The sequence below is a fragment of the Galeopterus variegatus genome, unplaced genomic scaffold (genome assembly GCF_000696425.1).
Source record: "Galeopterus variegatus unplaced genomic scaffold, G_variegatus-3.0.2 Scaffold454, whole genome shotgun sequence".
Classification (NCBI taxonomy): Eukaryota; Metazoa; Chordata; class Mammalia; order Dermoptera; family Cynocephalidae; genus Galeopterus; species Galeopterus variegatus.
In genome coordinates, this window is record NW_007726565.1 from 478,462 (window position 1) to 491,412 (window position 12,951).

At 65.2% G+C, this 12,951-nt stretch overlaps 1 protein-coding gene across 1 annotated transcript in view; it reads right to left on the reverse strand.

Moving 5' to 3' along the window:
* PIM3 (Pim-3 proto-oncogene, serine/threonine kinase) overlaps nucleotides 1–7,908 on the reverse strand; it is an 11,700-nt gene extending 3,792 nt beyond the window's left edge. Inside the window, exons 1-3 of the mRNA XM_008568967.1 lie at nucleotides 7,718–7,908; nucleotides 5,181–5,320; nucleotides 2,627–2,751 (exon numbers count right to left, since the gene is read on the reverse strand). Of these exons, the coding sequence (XP_008567189.1) occupies nucleotides 2,627–2,751; nucleotides 5,181–5,320; nucleotides 7,718–7,908 (456 nt within the window). The remainder of the gene's footprint in view (nucleotides 1–2,626; nucleotides 2,752–5,180; nucleotides 5,321–7,717) is intronic.
* Nucleotides 7,909–12,951: the final 5,043 nt, after the last annotated feature.

The following is a 12,951-nucleotide window of genomic DNA, read 5'->3' on the forward strand; positions in this document are numbered from 1 at the left end:
CACACGCGCGTTCCTCTCGCCCACCCCAGCGTGCGGCGTGGGGAGGCCTCGGGGGTCCGGAGGAGAGGCGGAAGTCCGGGAGACGACCCCCCTGCCGTCCCGAGGCCGTGCGGTGACACACGCCGTGCGTGTGCGTGTGCGTCACTGCTGGCCCGCGCACCCCGGTGCGCACGTGGCGCGGCGCTTGAGGCAGTGCCGCCCCCTCGGAGACCCCTCGCAGCGGCAGCGCCTCGGGACTCGCACCCCGGGCGGGGGCTGAGACACCTCCTTGCCCAGGGTCGCCCTCCCCACCCGGGCTCACACCCGCAGTGCGACGTCGGTCCCGAGCACGCCTTCCCTCTTGGGAACCTTTGCCCCGCTGGCCCGTGCCTGGAGTGCCCTCCTCTGTTCTCCAGCCACTTGGCACCGCCCTGGCTGCCCTCTAGGACCAGCTGCTGCCCTGCAGGTCCACCTCTCCCAGGGAGCCCACCTTGATTGCTACGACAGCTGAGATCAGGGCCCGAGCAGCTCAGGTGAACATCACCTGACTTGGACCTGACCCTATGGGTGCCCCTTCTTCTCTGCCTCCTGTACCTGTGTGGTGTGATCCAACCCCACAGGTTGCCGACGTCGGCTCGGGGTCACTGGCCTGACAGCAGCTCAAGACTCCTGGTGTGAGTGGCTGTCTGCCAGCCATGGGGCTCGTCCCCAGAGTGGGCTGAGAGTTGGGGGACCAAGGCACCAAGGTACCCCAAATGGCTCCTGGGGGCCAGGCCGGGATCTAAGTATTGTGTTTGATGTCCCTGGGCCTTCTGATGTGACCCGAGAGCATGTACACATGCTTGCTTCAGGCCTCCCTCAAGGCTGGCTTCTCACCCCGTCACAGTCGCTGTCCCCCCACTGGTATGCTGACCACCACCCCACTCTTCTGCAGTCACAGGGCATGGCCTGCTAATCTACAGCTCTCACTCCATCCCCCAGCTCCCTGGTGGCTTCTCTCTTGTCCCAGGTCACTCCTTCCCTTGGGCCCACCCTGACCTCTACCTGCCTGCCCCAGCCCCCCTGCTGCTTCTGCTGTCACCACTAGTGCCCATGAAGCAGCTTTTAGGTTCTTGGAGCTCTGTCCAGTGCTCTCCTGCAGTGGGGGCCCTGTGAAGGCAGGGCTGGGACTGGCAGGTTAACCATGGGTCCCCACTCAGGCCAGCACAGGGCTCCTCACGGGGTCAGATCCCAGGTAGGATGCCCCAGGCCCACCCTATCAGCAGAATCCACACAGCACCTGTGAGGGACAAGGGGCTGTTGCCGACTTGTAGGTACTTCCAGAGGACCAGTCGGGGTCCAGCAGGGCTTGCACTCCCCTGTGCCTGGACAGCCAGACTGCCCTGCTTCCCTAGTCTTTTGGGCTGGAGGGGCAAGAATGCCGGAGAATGTTCTTGGTTTAGCTGGTAACTATGTCAGGATGTGGCTTTGATGGCGGATTCAAGTCAGCTGAGAGAGGCTGGGGTCCCCTCGTGGCCTCCCCAGGAGGTCCTTCAGTCTGGCATGTGGGCCTTCAGACCGGTTCCCCTCAGGTCCTACTGGCCCCTGTGCCTCGCTGGTCCCCAGCTAAGTCATTCTTGAGAGACCAGCATCTGCGGGGAGGGGAACCCCACTCCTGCCCCTCCCCCAAGCTCCCGCATCTTGCTCTGAATATTGCCCCAAACTAAGCAGCGTGGACTCGCTCCTTCAGAAGGGGTGGTGTGCGCTCAGTGCCAGAGCTCTTCCTCCCCCTTCTCCTGATGGCAAGCTGTAGACCCCAGTGGGGCTCCTGCCACACAGGGCCTCTGTGGAAGCTTCTGGAGGGCTGTGAGAGTGGGGAGGGGTCCAGCAGCCAGTTCTGGAGCGGAGGGCAGAGCAGGAGGCAGCTTTTTTCCTTGAATGGGGATTTTTTCCTGAGCTTCATCTGTCACTGTTGTACATGCATCTGTGTGTGTGTTGAGGACCCTTGCACTTGCCATGAATTCTGTGAGTGGTTGGAATGGACCCTAACCCCGCACCCCCATCCAGGGGTTGTCCATCCAACACTGAGGCCTCTTTCAGGCTGCAGCTGGGTGGAGGAGTGGGCTGGGCAGAAAGCCTGGCCTCTCTGCCTGTGCAGCCACCCAGGCAACCATGTCTCTTCTGGCAGGAACGCCCTGGATAACTCAGCCTGCCTTGCCCTGCCCCTACCCTGCAGGTGGGCATGGCCCACCCCTTTCTCAGCTTGGCAAACTGAGGCTCCAGTGGGTCCTCCCGGCTGTGCAGCCTCTGCCCTCCTTGCACTTGGGGGCCAGGCTGAATCTTGGAGACCTGAGGGCCTGTTGCCTTTTGCTGTGGGTATGGCCTTTGGGTGGCTGATCCCAGGACACTCCCAAACCCCAGTCAGGTTCCCAGCAGTGCAGGACACCAGTCTCTGCTTGTTTTTTCCTGGTTCCTGAAAGGCCCATCCGGTGGGCCTTAAAAATAGCTCTGGGCTCCACAGGCAGGCCCAGCCCACGGCAGCAGAGCTGGGGCCGCTCTTGCAGGCGGAGGGGTCAGCCAGGAGGAGGGCTCAGCAGGTGGAGGTGCTGGGTCCTCTGCCGCTGACCCACTGCAGAGGTTCTGCCCTTCCCTTTGGCCTCCCACCCACCAGAGTGCCCGAGGCCCAGGCCAGCGTGGCACGGGCATCACCACCCACTGGGCCATTCTGCTGGGAGGCAGAGGGTTCCTTTGCCTGCCGGTCCTTTTCTAAGCAGGTGTTTTGCAAGGAGGGGGCTGGGGAAACAGGGCAGATCCTGCCAGAGGGTCTGCACCCCCGTTCCCACCTAGCCCCTGAGTCATCCGGCCCCTGCTGCCACCTTTGCCTCCTCTTCTTCATCCTCTTCCTGTGGTGGACATGCAGCCAGCCCCACCAGGTCACCCTGTCCTGCTGCTAGGGGGGCTGCTGTTGCCATGGTGACTGGAGCCAGGCTGACCTCCCTGGATTAGGGAGGAAGGGGAGGGTGGGGTGGGGGTGGTCCCCCTCACAAACCCACGCTCACACACACGCAGCTGCTCACGCTCTCACACCGACTCAAACACACTTGCACACACAGCATCACACGTACACACTTCTATGTGTGACAGGGCACCGCAGAGGGGAATGGGGGACTCTCCAGGGCACTCTTCCCCGCACTCTCCCAGGCTGCGTCTGCCCTGCCCGGGCTCCCCGGGCCATCCTGGTCCCTCTGCCCTCCTTCCCCGGGGCTCTTGTCCACTCCCAGTCCCCGTGCCAATGACCAAGGCCTCCTCAAGCAGCCTGTTTCCAGCTGCCACCCGGATTCCCTGCAGGTTAACCTGGCCCTGTCCTGGCCATCTCTGAGGCCACTCCAGCCTGGGCCGTGCCTGGGGGTCCCTTCACCTGCCCCCTAATCCATCACCAAGGCCACGGTTCTGCCCCAGCTCCCACACTCCCTCCCACAGGCCACCTGTCCTCCTCTCCTGGTCCCTCTCTTACTCCCACCCTGGTCAAGGCACCAACTGGATGCCCCTCGGTCACCAGGGTCTTCCCATCACTGGCACATCACTGCCATTCCTTGGGCCCTCCATGGCTCCCTGGGGCCGTCAGAGGCAGTCCCAGTGGTGCCCTGAGCCCCCTCTGACCTCAGTTCCCACTGCAGGAATGCCCTGTCCCGCCCGGGCCTGGCCTCCCCAGCCCTGCAGGGCCCACTCGCACCAGCACCCCCTGTCTCCATGTTGTCAGTTCAACACCTCTGCCCCCCACCCCCAGGCCGGGAGCTCTGTGTCAGCCTCGCGCCCACCCAGGGCCTGGCCCCGGCTCTCTGGGTCCTGCATGAAGTCTGGGGGTGCTCCCAGGGCCGGGGCCGGAGGCACAGTGCTGCCGGTGGGGTGGAGGACTCCACGCCGCCTTTCCCCTCTTCCCTCCCCTCTCCTGCCTCACAGCCTTTCACCCGCTGGGGACAGGAGCCAGCAGAGCCTGGGCCAGGATTTTGCAATGTTTCACCAAAGGCGTCCTGGGGTTGGCCTGGGGTGCAGTGGGGCACGAGTCCGGGGGTGGGTGGCCTGTGTGAACTCTGGCCCAGCTGCTGTGGCCACCTCCTCCAGTCTCTGTCCCCCAGAGGCTGATGGACACATCCTCCCTGGCCCCTGACCCCAGCCCTCCTGACCCCTCAGTCGAGGCCCACCCTGCATTCCCTCCTAGTACCCCACCTGCTGCCACCGAACAGTGTTTACCTCACCCTCCCTGGACACGGCAGAAAGAGACCCTGAAAAACCAAAGCTGCTGCTGTGGGGGTGTCCGAGCCTAAAACAGGCCCTCAGTGGAGCTGACGCTAAAACAGCTGAGCCGGAGCCACTAAAACCAGCCTGTGCTGTCTCCGCTGGTGGCCGTGGCACTGCGGCGGTGGTGGGAGCAGTAGAGGCAGCCACCGGCCCCGTCCAGATCCACCAACCCAGAGAGCCGCAGCCACGACCCAAACCCACTGCCTCCCAAACCCGGGGCCTGGGCCTGAGCCAGGGGCTGCATGGCAGGGCCGGGGATGCACCGGAGGCCTCTGCTCACCTTCGCCCCGCAGTGCCCTCCCTGACCCTCCTCTGGGACCATCCTCCGACTCCAGCCTGGGGCATCACAGCTCACGCTCGCACACCACCCCCGGCCGAGTGCCCACTCTGTGCCCTCCCATCGGGGGACTCTGCCCACCCTGTGTGTAGCCTGAGCTGTGAGGAGGATCCTGGGAGGACGCCTGCCAAGTGCTTCCCAGGGCACACAGTAGGTGCCTGATAGGTGCTGCAGGCACAGACCCCAGGACTTCATCATTAGAATCCAGGGGACTCCTGGGACAAGGAGCTGGGAGTGAGGCCCAACACCCTCTGTGCTGAGACCCTCGAAGTCAGAAGCCCAGCTGGGTGTGACTTCGGGGGAGCCACACCACCCCTCCTGCTTGTCCTGGGTCTGGTCCACCCGGGGCTGGGGGAGGCAGGGCTGCCCCCTGCGGAGGCTCATGCCCTGGTCCATATAAGTGGGTGAGGCTGGGGGCATCTGGAGGGGCCAGGGGGTTGGCGGCCTCTGTGTGTGGTGCCAGGCCGGACAGGTCCCTTGCCGCCCTAGGCTCTGGGCCCCGGTGTTTGGATGAGGATGAGCCTCAGTGGGGCTGTGGCGGGAGATCCCCAAGGAGCCGGAAGCTGGGCCCGGCCGCCTTGCCCACGTTTGCCTCCGATTTGCATGGGGCTCCCACCAGGCCCAGCTCCAGGGCCCTGCAGGCTCAGACACAAGCGCACGGCTCCCCAGTTGGTCTCACGTGGGGACTTCCTGGAGGGCGAGACCCAGCTCGGCTGAATCTCAATGCTGATTCAGAGCAGAGGGAGGGCGGGGGGGGGGGGGGCATAGAACAAGTGCAGAGGGGAGAGAGGTGCTCAGCACCGAGGGGCTGGGCTAGGGGCCACAGTGAGGCCAAGAGTTTGGACGTCAGAGCTGTGCAGTTTGGAGCCAGGCAGGAGGTCTCCCAAAGAAATAGGTGCTGGTGGCCTGAGTCCCAGGGGATTTTCGGGACCCTAGGCCCCAGGGCCTACAGCAGTGATGATGTTTTGGAAGTTTCTGGAGCTGCTGCAGCTGGTCCAAAGGCTAACCTGGGCTGCTTGGACCATGCTCGGGCCCTCTGCAGCTGGGACCTCCAGAGGGCCTGGTTGCAGCAAACATTCTCCCAGGACATGGTCAGGGCCTTGGAGATACATGTTTAGTGAGCACTTGCTGCACACCTGCCCAGGCTCAGCACACTCCTGTACCCCGTGCCAGCCCTGGGGGCACTGCCATCACGCCTGCGTCAGAGAGAGCAGTGACCTTCACAAGCATGGGGCTTCTTGGGGAGGACGAGCCCAGGGTTGGCAGTTGGCTTGCTGGGCACTCAGACAGGAGTACTGCTGCCAGGGCATGGACTCTGCCCAAGAACGGGTCAGGCTTGGAGAGAAGCAGAGCAGGAGAGACAGCATCTTCAGGTCAGGCTCGATCTGGCTCCGCCGCCAGCTCTGGGCAGCACCCACACAGCTCAGAGATAGCAAGCGTGGGTACCCCAGTCCCTGTGGGTCTCCTCCTTTAATGTCTCAGAAACAGACTTCGGTGGGGGCAGAGGGGAGAGTCCCCACGCCTGGGCGTGGTAGGGGCAGAGCAACTTGGCTGGAAGTCCTGCTCATGTAGAACGGACCAGAATGGCACCAGCAGGGTCTGTTTGTGTGGCACTCGGCACCCTGCGGCTCATGCTGGTGCCCGAGGCTCCCTGCAACCTGCCCTCAACCCGCCTCTCAACTTTCCAGGCCTGCTAGGAGTGGACCCAGGCCTGTGGGCAGGGGACAGATCGGGCAGCCACAGCCCAGACGTGGAGCTGGGCCAAGGCTAGGGACAAGCCTGCCAGATGAGCCCCATGAAGCCGATGCCACCTCCAGGCTGTACCTGGGTTGCTCTGCAGAGATCTTCCAGACTCTGCTGAAAGGACCCAGGTCTGGCTCCTGGGAGTGTCCCCAGGGCCAGCATAGGCCAGGCACTGAGAGACATCAGGGCTTTTGGATCCCAGGATGCAGCAGTGTCGGGGCTCCAGGGACCCCAGCCCAGGAAAAGACACCCACTGGGGAGAGTCTGGCAACCCTGAGCTGTGTCAGCCCTTCCTGGCCCGGCCCACACTTTTCTTGAACCCTCAAGTGCCTGTGCCTTCCCAGGCCCTTCTGGCTCCTGATGTTGCCCTGGGGGTTGGGGCGGGTTGAGGAGGCAGGTCCTGGGCTGCTGGAGCTCTGGGCCAGCCCCCGAGTCTGGGCTCGAATCCAGGACTGGGAGAATCCAGAGGGGTCCAGGAGGCCCTCCCTGCTCTGAAAAGGGATGGGGATCTCTTTTCAGGGCTTCCCCAGCCCACCCTGACCCTGGGCCGTGAGGTGGCCTGGACGGAGCATGCAGTTCAGGAGAGGCCGGGCTGTTTTCCAACCACAGGGCCACTTCCCTATTCCTGGGAAGTGACATTAGGGGAGACAGGAGGGCCCAGGCCAGCCCAGAAGCTGAGCTGGCCCCTGGCAAGGGGATGTCCCGACTCCTGCCCAGCTCATTCCCGAACACCACCTGCTCACTCTTGCTGGTCCTGAGCAGACCAGGCTACCCAGGGCTTCCTAGAGGTGGCGGCACGGTGGGTGCTCCAGAGCCCAGGATCTGGGAGGGACCCAACCTGGCTTGGGGACAGCTGGGCCCCAACCTGGGAGATATCTCGAAGCGCCATGGTGGCTGGTCAGTCTCCATGAAGGCCCAGGGAGCAAGGCAGCTCTGTGCACACCTGTGCCGAGGCGAGTGCTGGGGTGCGAGGCACCCCTGGGGCAGATTCATACCATCTCTCTCTCCTCCTGAGAAGGACCCCAGCCCATCCTGCCACGCCAGACCCCATGGCTGGTGGCTGGTGCAGGGAGGCCCCGGTCCCTCCTCCCACAGGGGCCACGGTGCAGCCTTCCTGCCCCTCAGTGGACAAGGCTGGTGGGCTGTGCCTGGGGTGGCTGAGGGTTGGAGACTCAGAGTCTTGCAAACGTGTCCATCGTCCAGACGGGGACCCTCAGGCCCAGGGAGAGGTCACCCTGTCCGCCCCACCCACACCCCCCCCGTGCAGCAACTGAGTCACATGGGGGTGGAGTGGGGCCTCATAGACCCCCTGTGGGACCTCCCCCCATTGTGGGCATTGGACTCTGTCCAGGAACCAGGGTCATGTCCTCTCAGCCTAACCTGGGCTCTGAGAGGGGCAGTGCGGCATTGGCTAGTGTGGAGATGGGCATGGCCGGCATAGCGACTGAGTCCCCAAGGGTGGGTGGCTGGGGCTGGGCTGCATCTGAGGGGGAAGGGGACCCACGGGCCCTCCTGGCCTGCACTTTCCCAGGCTCATCCACAGGAAGGTGGCGGCTGTATGGCTGAGTCATCGTGAAAGAACGGAAGGAATGGGAAGAATCCTGCACTTTTACGCTCTGGCTGGGCTCCCCACCCCCAAGAAATTCCTCATCCTGCGCTGCCCCCAGGCCTGCAGGCCCCCAGCCCATCCTGTTCCCGCTGCCACTCTGACTGCAGCGGGCTCCTGAGGGACCCGCTCATCCGCAGCCCACTCTCTGGGGTCCACCCTGGCCAGGCCGGCTGCACTGCAGGGGGCTGCGCTGTGACCCTCACACCCTCCTCAGCAGCAGGGCAGGACCCCTCCTCGGGTCTGGCTTTTCTCTCCTGTTTTACTGAGGCAGCCCCAAGGCTGGGCTCTGCGGATGGAGTATGCGGGCACTCCCCAGCCCTGCTGGTGGCCTGCTCACTCCCGCCCCCACCTCCCAGCGCTCCCCTCCCCGAGCACCCCTGCTGCCCTGCACTGTGGCCTCCCTCCAGGAAAGGTCGGGGGCCCAGCCAGGCGTGAACTCCAGCCCCTGGGGATGGAGTGTGGGTGGTGGGGAGCCAGCTCCAGGCTGGGCCCGGGCGGTGGGGAACCTGGGCAGGCATCTTGTGCCCAGCAGTCAGGCCGTGCCCGTGCCACACGTGGCTCCTGGCCCCCACGAGCCAGGTTCAGGCCTGAGCAGCACCGTGAGGGAGGAAGGGAAGGCAGGTACGGCAGGTGCAGGCTGGTCCGGCTCTGCTGGAGCCCAGGGCACGAGGCCTCCTGCTCCCTGGACGCCCAGGCTGGCCACTGCTGCCGGCACCCTATCCCCACCCACACAGGACGGGATCACACACCCACCAGGTGATGGTGGTATAAGTGCCTCAACTTTTGAGTGGGGGCTGTCCAGAAGAGGAGGACCAGCTTCCTGCCCCTAGCCGCACCCCTGGGGAGAAACTCTCCACCTGGGCAGGAGGGTCCAGGGCTCAGGCCCAACTTCCTGCCTAACCCTGAGGGTTGAGTCCTCCCCAGGCCCCAAACTGGCTGCTGCCCAAGGGGAGGAGGGCGGCCCCGGGATCCCACACATCCTGCGTCTTTCTGTCCCTGCTTTCTGGGTGTCCTCATCTCTGTCACACCCTCTGGGCGTTCCCAGAGTGGCTTTGCTGGCGGGGGTGGGAGGGGAGCCGCTGACTTGTAGTTTCTGGGACGCGCCGTTTTGGGGTTTCGACCCGGCCCTGGAATCCCTCCCAGGTGGGCGCGGCAGCTGGTCTGGGACCCTGGGGCTGATGCACCCCATAGGCAGCAGGAGAACAGAGCTCATGGGGCCACCCCGCCTGTGACACTGATGCTGCTGTCCATCCCGCCCCCCATGCCCAGGTCCTGCCACTGCTCCATGCCCCAAGGGGCTCTCTGCACGCCTCCATGTGGTGCAGCCTCTGGAGCTTGTTTCTGCACACATCACCCCCTGCTCTAAAGCCTTTGGTGGCTCCCTGTTGCCTGTGGAGGAGAGGCAGAGCCGCTGGGCCGCAGCTCTCAGCTGCCAGGTGCACGTGCGGTGCACACCCACTCTCGCGGGGCTCTGGGAGGAAGGCATGAGCTGGCGGGGAGTCTCCTGCGAGCCCAGCAGGTGGTGAGCGCTCAGCGGGTCCACGCGGTTCGGCCTCTCCTGCCCCTTCCCAGCAACCGGAAGCCCTCAGCCAGCCACCTTTCACCTCAGGACTTAACACTGCTGTTCCCCGTGCCACCTCTTGGGCTTCAGCCTGGGTTTGCCTCTTCCGAGGCCCCGCCCCCCACCTCCAGCCCCCAGCTGGGTCAGGGCTGGTTGGGCAAGTGCTGGGTCGTGCGCTAGACTGAACTGGCCTTGGGGCAGCTGCAGAATCTAGCTCAGGCCTGGGGGGGCAGAGGTCGTTTCAGGTCCCGTATCCCATTCCTGGAATCCCTGGTAATGACACAGCTTGTCAATCGGGAGCAGGGTCAGGACAGGCGGGGGAGGGAGGTAGCTGCACCCCACACAGTTAGAACCTACCCACCAGCCCTGTCCCCATGTGCTCCTCCTCTTCATCCTCACTAACAGGTGGGGAAACTGAGGCTCAGGCAGGCAGATGGCTGAGCAGGCCCCAGCTGGCTGTGGGGAGGTGGGGTGGGAGGTGGGGGGGTTTCAAAGCCACGCCTGGGCTCGGTCCAGGGCCGGCAGGCTATGCAGGAGGGCAGGGGGCACCTGAGGCCTGTCTCCTGGGCCAGGCCCTGGACAAGCCTTGGGGGCTGGGTGTCTCTTGTGAGCAAGATTTTCTGTCAAGGAGGGTGAGGGAGGGAGACTGTGGCAGAGGCCACCAGCCCGGTGGAGGGTGGCGGGAGGGAGGGAGCCCAGGCACGTCAGGGGCAGGAGCGGTGGGCTGGGCCAGGCTGGCAGGGCCGGGTCTGCAGTCCTGAAATCCCACCGGCCTGGGATCCTGGGGCTCTCAGCAAAGGTGACTCAGTGGCTTGCCTGGGTGTGGAGCTTTTCAGTGAGACCTGGGTAGGGGCCAGCATCAGGCCAGCCTGGACATTGTGGCCACAGGCCTGCTGGAGCAGGGCTGCCTGTCAGACCAGCACACAGTGAGTGCGAGCGGCTGGCCCTGCCTCAGAGAGCTGCAGGGCTCTGGAGAGCAGTAGCTGGGCTGCCCTGGGGCTGGGGGTGGAGTGGGAAGATCCGGGGGTGGGGCTGTGGAGGAGGCTCTTGGCTCCACCCAGGGTCCAGGCGCAAGGCCAGACGTGACATCCTGGTGGGGGCTGTGGGCCTCACAGCCCAGTTGTCCCCCATCCCAGCATCTCTGGACAGTGGGATGGATAGAGTGGCCCTGGCTGGGCCCTGGCTGGCCTGTCTGCCTGAGCCTCTCCCGCAGCCCAGCCTCTGAGGCTTGCCCTGCTCTGCCACCCCAAGCTGGGCAAGTGGGCCTCAGGCAAGTGGGCCGCCCGCCCACGGTGCTACGTAGGGTGATGCCCATGACGCAGGCTTCGGCCTCTGTTCCGCCTGCTGCTGGCTGGGCCCCAGTCCCCAGGCACACGTGAGCACACACACTCTCTCACACACGCACACGCACCAGTGCACGTGGCCTGCAGCTGGTCCGACCGGTTCTACATGGCAGCCCTTGGCCGGTGCAGGCCTCCCGGCACCCAGCCCCTGTCCTGGTGACTCAAGCCTTGGTCTCCTCACGTGGGAGCAGCAGCACTGTCCAACCCGAGGCTCTGTGGGCTGAGCACGAGGTGACACCTCCCCACTGGTGTGGGGGTGGGGAACGGGAGAATGGCAGACCCCGGGCACTGGGGGACTGTGGGGACCCCCAAATGCAGCTCCCTCAGTCATGAGGCCAAGGAAATGTGCCTCCTGCCCAGCACCCCACACCCCTGCCCCCTGAGGGGCCCCCAGCCACGCGGTGCCCCGGCCCTGCCCTTGTCCATGCCGCTTTCCCTCGTACGCGTCCATCTGCCAACAGGGCCTGGGAAGAGAGGCCCGCAGACCCCCTGGCAACCACCCCACAGGCCCCCAGCAGCTGCCAGCGGGCAGCTGAGTCAGTTCTTTCCTAGTTATTCGGTTACTGGTTACAGGGTTTGTCCACCAACCCAATGTCCCTCCAACAACTCGGCCCAGACTAGACCCCACCCCCACCTGTCACTGGAGTCCACAGGTCATCCCCAGCCCCCAAAAGGGGACTGCAGGGCTGGAGGGGCGTGTGCACCTCTGCAGGGGTGATGAGCGTGTGCACGCGTGGGCTGGATGTGCATGAGCCCACTGTGTGTGTCGTGATGTGGGTGGGCCCAGGCAGACGTGTGCTTGACCCGTGGCCCGTGTCTCGCTTGTCTGGCAGACCTGGCAGCAGTCTCCCCAGGAGCAGGTGGCCCTGCCCCTTTCACACCAAGCCCTCCCCTGCGCCCAGCTGTACAGTGGAAAGTCCAGCAGCCCGAGGCCACGCACGCAGGTGCAGCTGTCACCGCCTGTGACCTGCCTCACCTGAGGCTTCACCTCTCGGCCGGTAACCGGCATGGTCCAGGGAGTAGAGGGCCCCAGCCCTGGGCTGAAGGCGGCAGCCCCGGGGCCTGCACCTGTCCCCAGGACTCGTGGACCCCCGGGAGATTTGGAGCTGCCCTCTCCACCTCCCCTGCCAAGGACCTTCATCCCAGGCCCCCTCCAGTGGGAAGCCTGCCCCCTGCAGCCCTAGGGAGGCTCTGTTCTAGAGGGCAGGAGGGGGCAGATCTGCCCATAGAGAGCAGACAAAAACTCAGATGTGTGCCTAAGTCTGGGTAGTGGCACCAGAAATTTCGATCCAGCCGCCCCTACAAACCTGGGCCCTCTCAGGGTGTCAGGGGTGCAGTCGGGACAGGGGGCAGGGGATGGGGGCGGTGGGAACACAGCAGGGGCATGGGGCCGGGGCGGGGCAGCCGGGCACACAATGGGGCCTTGTCCATGCTGGCCTGTGGCTGCCGGGTGCCCTGAGCAAACACACACCCTGTTCCCAGTTGCACACTGTGTCCCGGGTGCGGCCGTGGCGCTGTGCCAGCGGGAAGGTGCTCGGGGCCAGCGCACGCGCCTCTGACGGTCCCGGCACCCACAGGCCTCCGCGGAGCCCTCCCTGACAGGCCCTGGTCCTGGCCGCTTCACCAGGTCCGGCCTTTCCAGGAGCCCCGTGGGGGAGGGCTGCTCCCTCCGGCCCCACCTCCAGCTCCGCGCCCCTCCCAGCCAGGCCAGGCCTGCTGCCTCCACTGCGGTCACCTGGAGTGCTGCCTCCCTGCCTCCTGCCATCCCATGCCTCTGTCCACAGGCACCACTGGCCCTGGGCCCTCCTGTGTCGCCTCACTACTGACAGGCCCACAGGTCCCTGCTGAGCCCCTCCTGGCCTGGCCCTCTCTGGGGAGTGAGCACCAGCAGCAGCAAGGACCTGCCAGGGCCCCCTGCCCACCTTGTGGCCCACATCTCCCTCAGGCCTGCCCCAACCTGCCACACTGACGGGGCGGCCTGGCCGGCTCTGCCTCCCCGACTGTCCTTATACTGGGTCCTGGGCAGGGACTGGGGTGGAGGATCCTCCAGGGTTGGGCTTCTCTGTGGGGCTGGCCAGGGCTGTGGTGAGGGGCTGCACTG